General features: G+C 44.2%; 1 protein-coding gene across 1 annotated transcript in view; it reads right to left on the bottom strand.

The window, feature by feature from the left end:
* Positions 1-14,425, bottom strand: part of gabbr2 (gamma-aminobutyric acid (GABA) B receptor, 2) — a 196,455-nt gene that overhangs the window by 43,331 nt on the left and 138,699 nt on the right. The window contains exons 9-13 of the mRNA XM_036515849.1: positions 13,763-13,843; positions 12,662-12,812; positions 11,685-11,817; positions 9,465-9,572; positions 4,463-4,585 (exon numbers count right to left, since the gene is read on the bottom strand). Coding sequence (XP_036371742.1) covers positions 4,463-4,585; positions 9,465-9,572; positions 11,685-11,817; positions 12,662-12,812; positions 13,763-13,843 — 596 coding nt within the window. The remainder of the gene's footprint in view (positions 1-4,462; positions 4,586-9,464; positions 9,573-11,684; positions 11,818-12,661; positions 12,813-13,762; positions 13,844-14,425) is intronic.

The raw sequence follows: 14,425 nt of genomic DNA, 5'->3' as shown, positions 1-14,425 counted from the left end.
TTAACGCCCATCCTCAGGTCCCAGCCCCCAGTCCTCATGTGCTGAGCGGCTGATTCAGCAGGCTGACGACAGCGCCTTCGTCGCCGCTGGTCCCCCCTCGACAGGCGTCCACGGTGACGCTTCGCCATGGTTAAGCTGTCGGGTCCAGCGTCACGCCGATGCAGCTGGGTAAACTTTCCACTGGGGGGGACGGGGGATGTGTGTGACCTTCCCCTTGCTGAGATAATTGCGGATTCTTTTTTACCTCCCCGGCCCATTAATCAGCCGTTGATAATTTGGCATTGCGCACCTCGCCTCGGTGCTCCACGGGAGATTGCGCGGCGATACCGTGTGGTCAATACCAATGAAGCCAGGGCGGAGACAAAGCAAAACAAAACAACAAAGCTGACAAAAAATCCTGTGAGACCTTTCTCTATTCTGCGCTGCCTCCTGTCTGCTCGTCACTGTGATATTCATCCGAAGGGTGCCTGCTTCACTTTCAAATGCCAATGAACCCTTAATTATGCATACCGCCGGTCCTTTGAAAAGGGAAGAACCAGGAATCGGGCAGCCCGAAAACACTGCATATGACAACAGCATGGAACTGTACCCATTTATTTATTACGTTAAAACAAATGCAAATATCACCTTTATTCTTACAATACCTGACATTAAGCAAACGAAGTACAATGCTGACAGTAGCTAACATTTTGCTAATGCATTTCTGCCTTTGCTCTCTCCCAAAAAAAGGGGGCGAACTGTGTACTGGCCAGAATATCAGATTTCAGAGCTGGGCACAACTTTGCATTACAGAGAGACCTTTTAAGTCAAAGACTTGAGAATTGACCCCCTTCCGCTGTGAAACAGCAAGCAAACAAACATGAAACACAGACCTTCGGTTCGATACCGGGGGAGACTCTTGAGAGCCCACCCTCAGCAGCTAGCTTTCATCACTAGTTGCCATTGACCTCTGTGGTTCATCACTGATTTTAATAGGTTAGATGGTCCTCTTTAGCTCATTAAGAGTTTGAGCACATGGCAGTGCAAGTTCAAAACCCACTGCCCTTCAAGCTCAGGGAGGATACACTAGCCTATTTCCAGGTGTCCAGGGGACCACAACGCCTCTAATTAACTTGAAATACCTACTTACCCTTTGAATGCCCACTGCTACACTGTCAGAGGCTGACATATATTTAACCACACACAGATATTTCTGAACAAATAACAGAAATGTGTGCAAAAACGGTTTGGTGGCCATATAACTCGAATATATTATGTATAGTGTTCTGAACAGAGCTACTCAGTTATTCAACTGCATTTTAAATTAATGAATATTTTGATTAATTGTATAGAATTTGGGAGTTCAATAAACAACCTTTATTGCTTGCACACATTGTGCTGGCACAAACTATAACAGCATATTATAAGCACCTTGCAACAGTAGTACTGTAGGACTACGCAATGCCCTGCATAAGGTTAGCACACCTGTAATTACAAACAGGTTAGGAGTCATTTTGGGCTTAGTTTTGGGTTGTGTTAAAGATGTAGCTGGCATAAGTTAAATTCATATAACCTGAATCATGCAAAAATGTGGCTAACTTGTAACAAAATATCCCATACTGGAAACTATTAGTCTTAAATGTTCCCAAACTCCAAGCCCAAGCATCAACGATATTGTGAGTTTAAGTGAACAACAGAGAAAACATTCTAGATGAACATATAGTGAGTTTGCGGCTATTGAAATAGCCCCCTCCACACACACACACACACACACACACTGCGGTGATGCAGAGTCATCGCCCGGTATGTATTGATCCTATGCGACCCAATGCAGCTGATGACTGAATCTCAATGCGCCTCTCACCACCTACACTCGAGCAGATGCAAAGCAAATCTTTGCCCTGTGCACGGGCAGCCTGCAGAGTGCCTGATGAGTTGTCACTTTGCCCCGTGCAGGGCGACAACGCATCCTATGACCGGCCGTTTCAGAGCGTCTCTGCCGGACCGGCCGGGTGGATTCCCTCAGCCGGGTTCCCCCCCGACGCGGGCTGAACACACGCAAGCCGAGACGCGCCCCTCACCCTCCGTCCGCGCCACAGTGGCACACAGGACCAGAGTGTCTCTGCACCTGCGAAACCTCAGACAGAAAATCAATCTAATGAGAAACCGCCGTACCCACCTCCGCCCCCTTCCACCTCTTTGCCTGCACCCATTGCGGGCCTGCTAGTTATCGGCAGAGTGACTGGCTGTCACGGGGCATTAGCGGTGCCGAAGGGGAGTGCCGGTGAGCACAAAAAGGAGGGGGGGGGGAGTATATAAACAATGGTGGCAGTGCTTGTTAACATGCGTCTCAACCTGAGAGCGGTCTGTCAGCCCGAATCAGCCCGGAGACTGCTCAGGGGAGGGGGGGATTGGAGTTAAGGAAGAGAGAGGCCCCGCATTCCTCTCATTATAAATCCCTTCACAGCTCCTCTCTGTCTCTGCGCCAGTCCCCTCATCCTTTCTCATTAGGAGATGAGCGCCATTGTTTTTGCAACAACGTCGCTCTCTGGGAACGGCTGTTTTAGCGGTTTTCCTTCAAGAGGCTGCAGTGAACTTGCAGATGTTGCTCGTATTTGTTCATTTATTTCTTTCGGCATTTTGCTGAGCAGTTGGGGAATGAGCTGGCATCTTCGGAACGCACAGCTGAGCACTCTCCCGGTCTGAGACAGCCCAAATTCAGAGATTCGCAACGCTTGAATTACTTTCTTTGTTTATTTATTTCTGGGACTTAACTGCAGTTTAAGAAAAAAACACCCATTTGATATATTTTACTTCCATTCTGTACTTATTGTAACAGATTGCAACATTTGATCTATATTTGCCAGACCTCAGTGCTATTCCTGATCCAGTCTTGGCGTGACCGCATATCACCTCCTGCTGGGCAACGCGGGTAAAGACCGTTCATGTGTTTCTTTCCGAAGGCCCCTGCCAAACCCTCCCTCTAGACTGGCAAGTGGTGTGGATCAGTTCCTTCTTTCCATAAACAGGAAGGGAGAAAGCTGAACTCACTCCTCCTTCTACAGAGGCTCAGATATATTGACAACAGGGAGTATCTGCAACTACCCACAACCGTGAGCTGATTACAGTCCCTATAGCAACACCTAACCAGGACATACCGCAGCTGACAACTGATAGAGCATAGCACTAAGAAAACAAAATGCAAGACAAGACTGCATATAGACTTCATCCAGATTCGTTCCACAGATATCAATTTTTGATATCATATTTGGCATCTATATTACATGGTATCACACAAATGAGTGTATACATGATATTTGCAACACCATGGACACATAACATAAATGAATAACCAAAAGGTGTGATTTAAAATGTGTCCCATTTCAATAGCTGCAATATCCATTAACACCATCTGACACTGATTCTAATAGGGGAGCAGTAAAAAGGCCTTGCACTGCAATGGAGATGTAGACTATACTTTTGTGGTTTTAGCTGTAGTGCAACCCTAAAAATACCACCTCAGTATTCTCAAATGCGATGTTCATTACTGCTGTTCTTTTTTGAAAACTATTGCATCAATGCAAATAAGGAAGAAATATCCTATATGTACATGCCCAGGCAATTCCTGTTTCTATGAAAGGTCAAGGAAACCCCAATGTTATAAGTGGGAGCTCTTGAACACCAGCAGAATAAATTTATTTCACAGATAGGTAATGGTAGATATGGGATTGTGGCATTCATATAATAATAATTTGCGTATTTGAATATGCTCGTAAGGTTCAGGAGTGACAGGATATGGGGAGCAGCAAAATGCAAGCCATGTTCTTCAGGGTGGGTGTTTACAGGGTGAGTGAAACAGCGCACAAAATCACAGAATAAAGTAAATTCTTCATTTTCCCCTTGAAACGTCACCAAATGAAAACAACTCACCAAGACAAGAAAGTCAACACAACAAACTTGCAGAAAGACCCCAGTGGTAAAAAAAAAAAAAAAAAAACTTTCCTTTTTTCTCTGCCGTAGTTTATTTTCTGGCTCTACTCCCTCAACTCCCAGCCTCATCTTGGCACACATTTTGAAATTGTGTGGTAAAGCTATCAATAGTGTGTTTTCATAAACATCAAAAATGTGGATGATTGTGTGAAACAGGGACTGTCTGTACATGTTTACAGCAGAATGTACATAGTGTACTATATCTGATTTTTTTCATTTGTATACTGTTGTAGCAACGTGATGGAAAGTGCATTTCTTGGTACACCAGTAACAGCTTCTCAGCCTGGAGCCACAAGCCCACAACTAACAAAACATGACAAACATGATAACCTCCACATCTCTTATGCTCATTTCTATAATGTGTTTCAGAAGGAGACACATACACATTGCTCAAGGAGTAAATAATATAACTTTTTTTTTTTCTTCTAATGAATTGCCTGCATAAACTCTATCAGTTCCATCATTGCTGCCTCAAATGTCACGTATACTGTACCTCCAAGCTGTACTCCTCCACCGTCCTCTTCAGGGGATCCACTATCTGCCAGCAAATGAGGATGCAGAGGTCTATGAGCAGCATGCCGCCGACAATTATCAGCAGCTTCTGGTCTTTGATGATCTGGACAGAGGGGAGAGAGGCAGAGGGGGAGAGTGTGAGGTGCGGACAGGTGACGCAGAGACACACAATTTAACAAAGCTGTTTCTCCTGTTTTTGAACTCCGGCAGATGAAAGTGAGGCCCCACTGATCTCCTCTTTTTTTCTTTAGTTTTTAATAGCATTTGACCCGACCGGGAAAAAAATCAAAGCAAAGGTCAGACAACACAGGAACAGACCTATTTTAGAAAATCGGATTCTGTAAAGTGGTTTCTTTCGGGCCGGGAACGTTGCTTGACGCGGAACTGAGAGGGTTTTGATCCACTGTTTTGGAGGTGGCGGAATGCACCAGTACTGGCAGTACCAGGCCACAACATTGTACAGCATCACACTACAAAAAGATGGCAAGCGAGAACCTTTCCAGAGTGTGAAAGGCCTTAAGAGAAGGCCTTCCAGTAATAGCCCTGATTGTTCTTCTGACCAGAGTCAACCTTATAGCACAAACACCACAGTAATAATTCATTTTTGTAAAATCATTTTTGATTTCTGAATTAAAATTGAATGGTCCCTTTAAAGCTACACTGCTTTTGATTACAATGACAAAAGAAATGAGCATATATCTTATCATATACTTTTTCATATACCTTATGATATACCTTAGCATATACTTTTTTACAATTTCCCATGATGCTGTGACTTTGGCTAAAAATGACAGCAGCAGCAGAGCCATTCATGGGCTTGTTTGAGGTTTTTTTCCCCAGATTGACAAGGGATGGTGAAGACTGCTCGATCAAGCTGTTGTTTATTTTTATCCTGGAAATGACACCTTTTGACGTCTCCCGCTCTCTGAGATGCATTAAATTTTGCCAGTCTGAGTCACGGGTACAGACAGTGACAGGGACGAGCCAAAAACGCAGCCATGCATTGTATTTATTAAACTGATGTGTCTGTGCAACATTTTCCATCAATGAGGGCCACAGTTTCCTCAGCCCTTTGTGAGCTGACAGCTCAGCAAACAGTAACGTAATATAATCAGAACAACATATAACATAATTTAAAATCTTAATGTATAACATAATACCATAACCCAGATAGACGGACTGATACCTATATACATACATACACATATATGCATACATACATACATATATACATACATACATGCATATATTTCAGCTTGGAAATAACCAGTTTAAACAGGTTCCATGGACCATTGAAAGGAACACACTGGATTTCTGAGCTGGTGAAAACTGGGAGGCACAATGGCGACCATGTGGAATTTTATTCATGGGATTCGCTGCCAGGTGCTCAGAATGGCACCCAAGCAAACAGAAGAGATCTTTCAACCTCATCACGCCTCCCTCTCCTCAGTAACCTTGTTTGAATCGCCTCTCTCCAGATTACGGGCAGCATTCGCTATGCGTAAATGTTCTAACACATCCCCATTTCAATTTGATGTGATGAGGTTATTTCGTGTGGGAACAATACCTTTATGATCATTCTCCCCATTATTACACTGCAGCAGTTTCTAAGTTTGCCCTTAACAAGGTGGATTGTAATGGGGCCATATACAATTAGATGCATTGCAGGTGGCACGTGCTGCATGCTTCATAATCCATTTCATACATCATACAAGTCTTTCCCACAGAGAACGGAGGAAGTCCAAAAAATGTAGCATTAAATTGATCCCAAAAGACTCATCTGATTGGCGGGAAGAATCTAGCAGACCAATAAATTTCACTCTAATGGGATCACTGCACTCTTGGAGTCGCACGCACGGTTGGGACACATAACCACGTCTAATATATCTTATTTATTTGAATTATAAATGGTTTCCAACATAATGATCAAACCGTAAAGGAAAGAAAAAAACTTGTGGCAGGTTTATTGCTAGCAATGCAAGGCTTCTTTAAATTATTGCGTTTTGTATTACACGTGTCCAGAAGCAATAATAGTGTATTAGTGCGCTAATTCATCACTGTGATCCATACTGTCTCAGGAGTGTGTCTGGCGTGGATCACACCTTCGGACGCATACAGTACCGATTCTTCACTCCATCTTTTCTCTCTCTCTGGTATATATATGTGTGTGTGTGTGTGTCAGCAGTGTATCTGCAGGCTCATTCTTAGCTTATCCCAGAAAGCACAAAGGCACTTGAGTAAATCTGACAGAGGCATGCAGACAGGAGCATGGCCTCTCTGTGACAGGCTTTCTGCTTACCCCCCCCCCCCCCCCCCCCCCGGCCTGGGGCACACTTTTTAAGGAGTGAAGGGGCGCGGTGTTGGAATTCGCGAAGTGGAACCCTTATCGAGCAGCCTCTGATTTGCGGGCCTGCCGCCGTCGGAGCCGCGCTTGACGACGAGGCATCACACGGCGCCAGAGGCTGCTGCCCTGCGGAGCACTGTCATTGGTTCAGCACCTGCCCTCAGTCAATACCTTACAGGGATCGGCAGCATGCAAAAGGCAAGGGCACATGGGAAAGTAGCGGAGCCACATTCTACTGGTGCATAATGCAAGGGGACACAGACTGAGATACATTCCACTGCTATATGCATTTTTCTCAACATCCTTTCATTAAAAAGGAACAAAACACATTTTTGGCTTCATCGCCTTTATTCAACCTGGTTTTGGAATTGCCAGGGGTACCTCTCAGCTGTGACATGCAGGAGCACTGAACTGAGCGAATGCAATCCTCCAATACACCCGCATGCAGTCAGTAGCTATTTCTTGCAATACAAGTTACACATTATTATAGTGGATCGGGCGCTCATTGGAGGATAGGACCTACTCTGCTGACATCATCTGAGCAAGACGGTGGCGCCCGACCAACTGCAGATTCCAACCGCAGCTGAGGGTGGAGGGAGGGAGAAACCCCAGCCAATCTACCCGCCCCCATCACCAGTGGTACTAAACCAATTTGCTGCGAGAGTGGGGGATTGTGGTCATTGTTTGGAAAAGACATATCGACCCCAGCCTGCTTTCAATGCCAATGCCTTGTACGTAATGGAACGTACCTCAGCGTAACTGTACAGATGAGCCAAACCCTCAGATGCAGGAATGATCTGAATAATTCATGAGACATTACTGTGTTTGTCTGCTGCTGCTCGGTTTAGAATAACTGTAGCCTTTAGACAGTGGCAGGACAGAGAGGAAATCATTATGTCAATACTACATAGAATTAAACTATATTCATATTTTATATAGCACTGCATATAGCTATATGTCATATCATTTTCAGTTACGCCGCATATAACTTGGACCTTCTGGCTTATACTTCACAACCTTTATTCAAATTAGCAACTTCATTCTCTTTTTTTTTTTTTTTTTGTTTTATATAAAGTATGATCATTACTGTCTCTAACCAAATAAGAAATGTTCAATGCTTTATTTTGTACACGTTTCTGATGAGTGACCAAATGTATAGTACTAGGATAATAATAATACACTATAATAAGAAGAAGGAGAAGAAGAATACTGCATAGAATTATTTGCATATAGCTATATATCATATAATTTTCAATTGTGCTGCATTCATTTCTGGCCCTTCTGTTCACACGCTTCACAAACTTTACCTAAATTAAGAACTTCATTCTGTATTTTGTTTAATATAAAATATTGTAAGTATTGTATTTACTCAAGTAGAAATTGTTCTTTGCCTTGTAGTGTACAAGTTCCTGATGAGCAACAAAAAGCACAATAATAGCAACAACAACATATCCTAACAATAGTAATAAAATGAAGAAAACCTGTATCTCTGAATTTAATTCCACCTTTTCATTTGTATACAATCTGCTGACAAAATGCGTGATTCAAAGCTATTATTTCTTACTGTCATTGTTCTGAGAAGCATCTAAAACACAGGCTAGCTTTAGCATGCATCTGTGACATTTCAGCCCGTAAGGCGTTTGGGCGGGGTAGGAGCCGGAATCATGTGGGAAACAGGGGTGACCCTGCCGCCACCTTAGCAATGCGTGGCTTCCTTCGGCGACTCCCACGCTGCCTAGTGGACTGGCTAGCCCACATAATTTCGCTGTTATGAAATCTAAAAATAATCAGGGATGGAAAAAAGGGCCAGGGAGTAGCACCTTTTAGGCCCGCCGATATTTTTACATAATCGCCGAAACAAAGTGCTGTGTCTCTCCTTTCATTTATATTCAGTAAATAGCTGAATACAAAAACAAACAACAGCAACATCTGAAGACAGGTCAGAGAGCACAAATTTGTTGTTGTATGAAGATACAGGCATATAGTCTGATGTAAGACAATGTGCCTCAAAATAAATGACATTTTCTCTGTTTCCTGTAAACACAGCTCATTAAAACACATTAAAACAATACGCTGGCCATAGTTCACTCCTGTTACTGGTATCACATGACCTCAGTCAGAAATTACCCAGGGTGCTTTTCGATCCGTGGCACCGAGCTCTGCCTCCCTCCTTGCTCTGTGACCTGCGGTGTGAAATAAACGGCTGTAATGATTTTTGTGTGCCGATCGATGGGAGGACGTCAGGGAGGCATGGGAGCTGCGCCCGTCTCTCAACCCCCCCAAATGGAGCCAACACCTGCGCTGGTGAGGCAGCGGCCGCTCTAGCCGGCGTTCCTGCTCACGCCACACACCTCTCTTCTCACGCCTCCCAGACCTGCACTGCGAGGCCTGCCAAGTCCACGGCAAGCTGTGCATGCCTCACTTCCAGCAAATGTTAAAAGGTGATTTTCTAATGGTCACTGCCTCCTCTGAGAGGATTAATGATTGCGCAATAAATTACAGGAGCCAATTTTTCTATACATCTCTGTCTCTCTTCCACGCCCCCACCCTCTCTAGTTCTCTCTCTCTCCCCCCCTCACACACACACACACACACACACAGCCAATTTACCAACCCCAGTGTAGCTCTGGTCACTCACCTTCTTCTTCATCTTTACATTCTTGAAGATGGCATGGACTCTCCAGGTCTTTGCGAACATCGCCCCGAAAGCAGTCGTGTACCCCACAATGAGAATCCATGTACGAACCTGCACAGAAAGTGAGTGTACCGCCCTTAACATAAGCCCTTCTTCTGATAATGCACAGACCGAACTACTAGGCTGTTCAGTCAAAATGTGAGACACTTAAGTTGGAGATATGAAAATGTTTTGTTGTGTACAGAAGCCTATTTGTTCATTTCATTGACTGCTGCATTCATTACGTTGTGTCATAAAAACTTGCTTAAATTGGTTATGCAAAGTTAATGGTTAAGAGCATAGCAGTTAGACTAAATGCAGCCTGGAATGTTCGCTTCTGAAACAAAAAAACCTCAAAGTGTTCTGAGAAGAAGGCTATATCAACGCTTGTGATTTCAAAAATGGAAAATGTCTATTGAATGAGATAAGTCAGAATGGTTATTCATATGGTTACATTTGGGAATTGCTTAACAAAATAAAACTTCTGAAGGCCTATAATCTTTGGCCGGTAGCATTAACAACACATGAATGGAATGCAAGTTCTTGATTTTTTTGTTCACTCTCCACTGACTTTTTGACCTTTCCTTAATCCCTGGGTTTGAAACTGCAACACCCTCTCACTGTTGCGCCACACTGCCACACTCTGCAATATGTGCCCTGAATCTCCCAGAAGTGTCAAAGCTTGACAAAAGGCCAAGCCCCTCCTCGCTCAGCGCTGGCTGAGCTCGGGCAAATAACAGTGGTGTCAACCCAGCGACAACTGTGCTCAAACAGCTTAATAAACGACTGAAATAATAACAGCATACAATGGCCTCCTCTGGCTTCCAAGACAATGTCCAATCATTTATGCAGATAAAAGAAATATGACTGTGAAACTGAATGCCTTTGTTCTTCAAGGACAAAATGGTGCTAATTAACCTTGGGAACCCACAGGCACTGAGGGTAATCACTTAATAATGTCCTGGGATTTTTATTGTGATGTCACAGGAGGGAGGAGGTGTAATGGCCAATCAAAACTGGTGTTGGTTTTCATCCACCTGCAACTGGTGTGGACGATCTGTTAATGGTTCCTAATTGAGTGGCAGCTGTCGCGTTATTGATTGGCTGTCCGCAACGTGTGCGGAGGGGATGTGGTGTTGGCCGCTGGTGGCTTGCGGTTTGACTGCGTGTGTTTTACAGTAGTCTCTGTCCCTGTCCTGCTATGGTAGGTAAATGAGGGGCCCCTGGGAGATCAGGGGGCACAGAGAGGTCAAGCATTGACCTGGCTCTGATCTCTGTCTCTGGCAGTGCACTCAGCCAATAGCTCAGGACTGACATGTGCCATTGAATCAAGCTGTTTCACTCTTTCCACATAGATCTGGGTCTGAGGCAACACGCTCCTGAACCTCCTCGGCACCAGGCATACAAATGGCTCTGTGGCTTCGATTTAAAGTCGGCAAGCAAACATAAAAATAGATCTCCTTTTTCCATACACAGATACAGATGTATTGTGGGTATTGCTCTCTAGGAACTGACTATGGGTGTGCATTCTCAAAACAAATAATGAAACGCTGAGAGTAACAACATAATGACCAAATTAAAAAATACAGAAAATCTGATAAAAAATTATTAGTCATAAACAGAGTACAAAATTATTTGATTAATGTCCTAGTCTCCTTCAATGCATGGTGCTAAGATAACAGCATGCTGTCACGGCAGATACGCAGCAGACAAGACATCTTTTACAGTATCTCAGAATCCAAGCATGGCTTTAGAGTAACCTTTAATGGTTTATTAATACTAGTAATGGTAATTACTACACTGTAGTAAGCTTGCAGTTTGTGAAGTCATGCTGAGTATTACCAAAGTGACCATTATTGAGAAAATCATTTATCACAATAATCAATGCTCCTCAATTAGGAGGAGGCTTAGTTTGTCACACTGAAATGTTTTATGGGATAATATGCGTTTGATGTACTCCACATTCAGGACGTGCAATGGACCTGTTACATACCACTAGTGCCTGCCCTGTTTCTAAACAGGGTTGGAGTTGCAGTGAATGCATAAGCATTACCACAGAGTACATAATGTTTAGCCATACATCAAAAGCACCATTAGCATGCTGTCATTGCACACATGCTAACTTCATCAGCCATCTATGTGCTGAGGCAGTATATCAGTATATCCAGGCCTTGAGGTACTCACGGTGCACAGGGTTTCAAACTCTTTGTCAGACACGAAGGATCCATCGAGGCCAAAGAGGAAGATGGAGGCGTAGGACAGCATTCCTCCAAGGATAATCAGGTTGTTCATGTATGGGCTGGACATCTTTATTAACCTGGTGAGACAGACGGATGTGGGGAGAGGGGGGGTTAGGGAGGCTGATATTGATCTGGTGCTCCCATGGACGTAATGAGCCGTACTGCCATTATGATTAATAAATGGGACGCCGGGCTGACCCATTTGCACCAGTCTGCCGGGATCCTTTAAATACACTCTGTGTGTTTAAATACACACTCTACAGAGAGGCCCTCGTAATGACTCCGCTCCTACAGCTGCAAGCCTGGAGATAAGGGGTTCTTTCTGGGACAAGTGCAGCCTCAAACCGCTTCTCTGTGTGTGAGTGTGGGGGTGTCTATTGCATTTAAATTACAGACCTCTCCCCCCGCCAATTAATGGTACGTTCCGTATCACTTCTCATATGTCAATGGACAGCTGAATGAGGGAAGAGGGGTTGGCTCCTGCGATACCCCCATGTTTAAACCGCATGGGAGCAAGACGCGGGGCATTCTTTTGAAATGGAATTGCTTCGAAGACATTATCGGGATCACCGATGGGCAATCCCAGTTCCGGAGGGTCTCAAGGGACTACTGGGTTTCAATCTGCCTCAGCTCCACATTGCTTAATTGAAATCATTATTTGAATAGACGTCCAATGGCCAAGCATCCCAGGAGCACCCCCCAACTCATGCAGAACCCCCCACCCCCACCCCCGCAGACCTGGAGGACAGACTTGGGATGCCTATATCTGAAATCCATTTACTGATCAACCAGCCAGGTAGGCAGGGGAAGCCAGTGCTTGGAAAAAGGAGTACATATTCCATAAAAGTGCTTGGGTCATTTTGCTGAAACATGGTCGGGATGTTAGCCACTCTCACGGCAAGTTCAGCTTCGCGGTCTGACCTGTGGTTGCGGTTCTTGATGTTGAAGAAGAGGAAGGCGCCAGCCATGAGCATGCCCAAGATGGTAATGGTGGACAGGATGCTGTAGAGGGGGACGTTGATGTGACGTCGCTGGAGGCGCACAAATGTTCGGTCTTTAGGGGGCTCCAGTCCTGCAGAAGAAGCAGTTGGCAAGTTTCCTGATCAGCATGACACTAAATGCAAGCAAATTGTTTGCGTCTGCTCATGTGTGTTTCCATTTGTGCTTGTGTACATTTCTGTGAGGAGAGTGTGTGTGTGTGTGTGTGTGTGTGTGTGTGTGTGACTGTGCAACACCTCACTGCTGGTTTGATTTATCACACAAAAGCCTGAGGTGCACAGCCTATGAACAAAGTTCGCCTTACAAAAAAGTAATGTACAGTACATGAACATATGAAATCTAAAACATAAGGAAACATATATATATGTGTATTATATATAACTGCTACAGTTGATAAATTTAGTTTTATGCATGTTGACGTGCATTACAAACTCTTGAGGAAATATTAATACGGAGGTGTTACTTCATCTCAGATGAGGTGGAGTTTCCTACAGAGTGAACGTACACTCTTCCACTGATTGCGCCAAAGAATATCAGTTAGCCTGGTGTGGTGTCTCTTTCCCCTTTGTAAGTTTCCAGAAACCTACAGCTGTAAAAGTAGGGTCTGCGGTCACTGGCCGCAGAGTGTTTTGTCTGGCCTTCCTGCATACACTGTAAGCCTTTGCTGGAGTGCCAGCTGATTTGGGGGGCTCAGCTTACAGTGTTGTGCTTAAAGTGGCCTAAAATGTGTGCTCTGGTTGCAACTATCCAAAACTGGAGTTTTAGTTTTTTTTTTTATTTGGACTTCAAGTGGAATAACTGGACCACACAACCACACACAATGTGAACACAGGAAAATATTGAACAACATTAAAAATGCCAAATGAATGAATAAATGTAAATTCTATAATCATTCTGCAGGCATAAGATGGATAGTAAATTAAAATAGGGCATTGGATTGGTGTGTTATGCAGAAGGCTGAATGCAGTGAGTCTTTCTCAGGCTGGCCCAGCTAAATGCGGCCCTTATTTCGGGTCCTCCTACCTTGAAAGCGGATGGTGTTGTTGATGAGGTCCAGCGCATCCTCTATGGCATTGTACTCTCCCACCTTCACCTCCTGGCCCTCTGTGTTAACACAGGAAGACAGCGTGTCTGATAAGAACGACGGGTAGAGATTAACGCCTTCGGCTCTCTGCAGAGCAGAGGGACAGTGGAAACTGACAGCAGCAGAGAGGCCTAGAGACTTCTCCCCGCCACAGGGAGGTTGGAAGCGCCTGGCTCGATTAGCACTGGGCTAACAGACTGACCGGGAAGCCATGGTTGTAAAATAAGATACACCATATGTCAACAGTGCCACAGAAGGATGATATAGACATGAACATGCAATCACACAGCACACAGCATATATTATGTACACCCTACAAACTGGCAAAAAGTGTAATCTCATAAAAGAGCTATTGCACACCAGGGAAATTTTCCAAACACATGTAGTTTGGAGAATAAGAGCTGCTCAATGCCATAAATGATTACTTCCTGCACAGTTGGTGATTTAACATTTCACATTTATTCATGCTCATGTTTAAGTTGGTCCTCTGTTAGAGCAAAAATGCAATCTATACATTTGCAGAAAACACAGGAAAACAGCCCCATAAAATAGCATTTGAGATCCAAAACATTCAAACATATACAGGCACATAAAAAGCATGA

The sequence above is a fragment of the Megalops cyprinoides genome, chromosome 21 (genome assembly GCF_013368585.1).
Source record: "Megalops cyprinoides isolate fMegCyp1 chromosome 21, fMegCyp1.pri, whole genome shotgun sequence".
Lineage (NCBI taxonomy): Eukaryota > Metazoa > Chordata > Actinopteri > Elopiformes > Megalopidae > Megalops > Megalops cyprinoides.
Note: the sequence above shows the minus strand (reverse complement) of the source record. Positions and strands in the feature narration are given on the sequence as shown.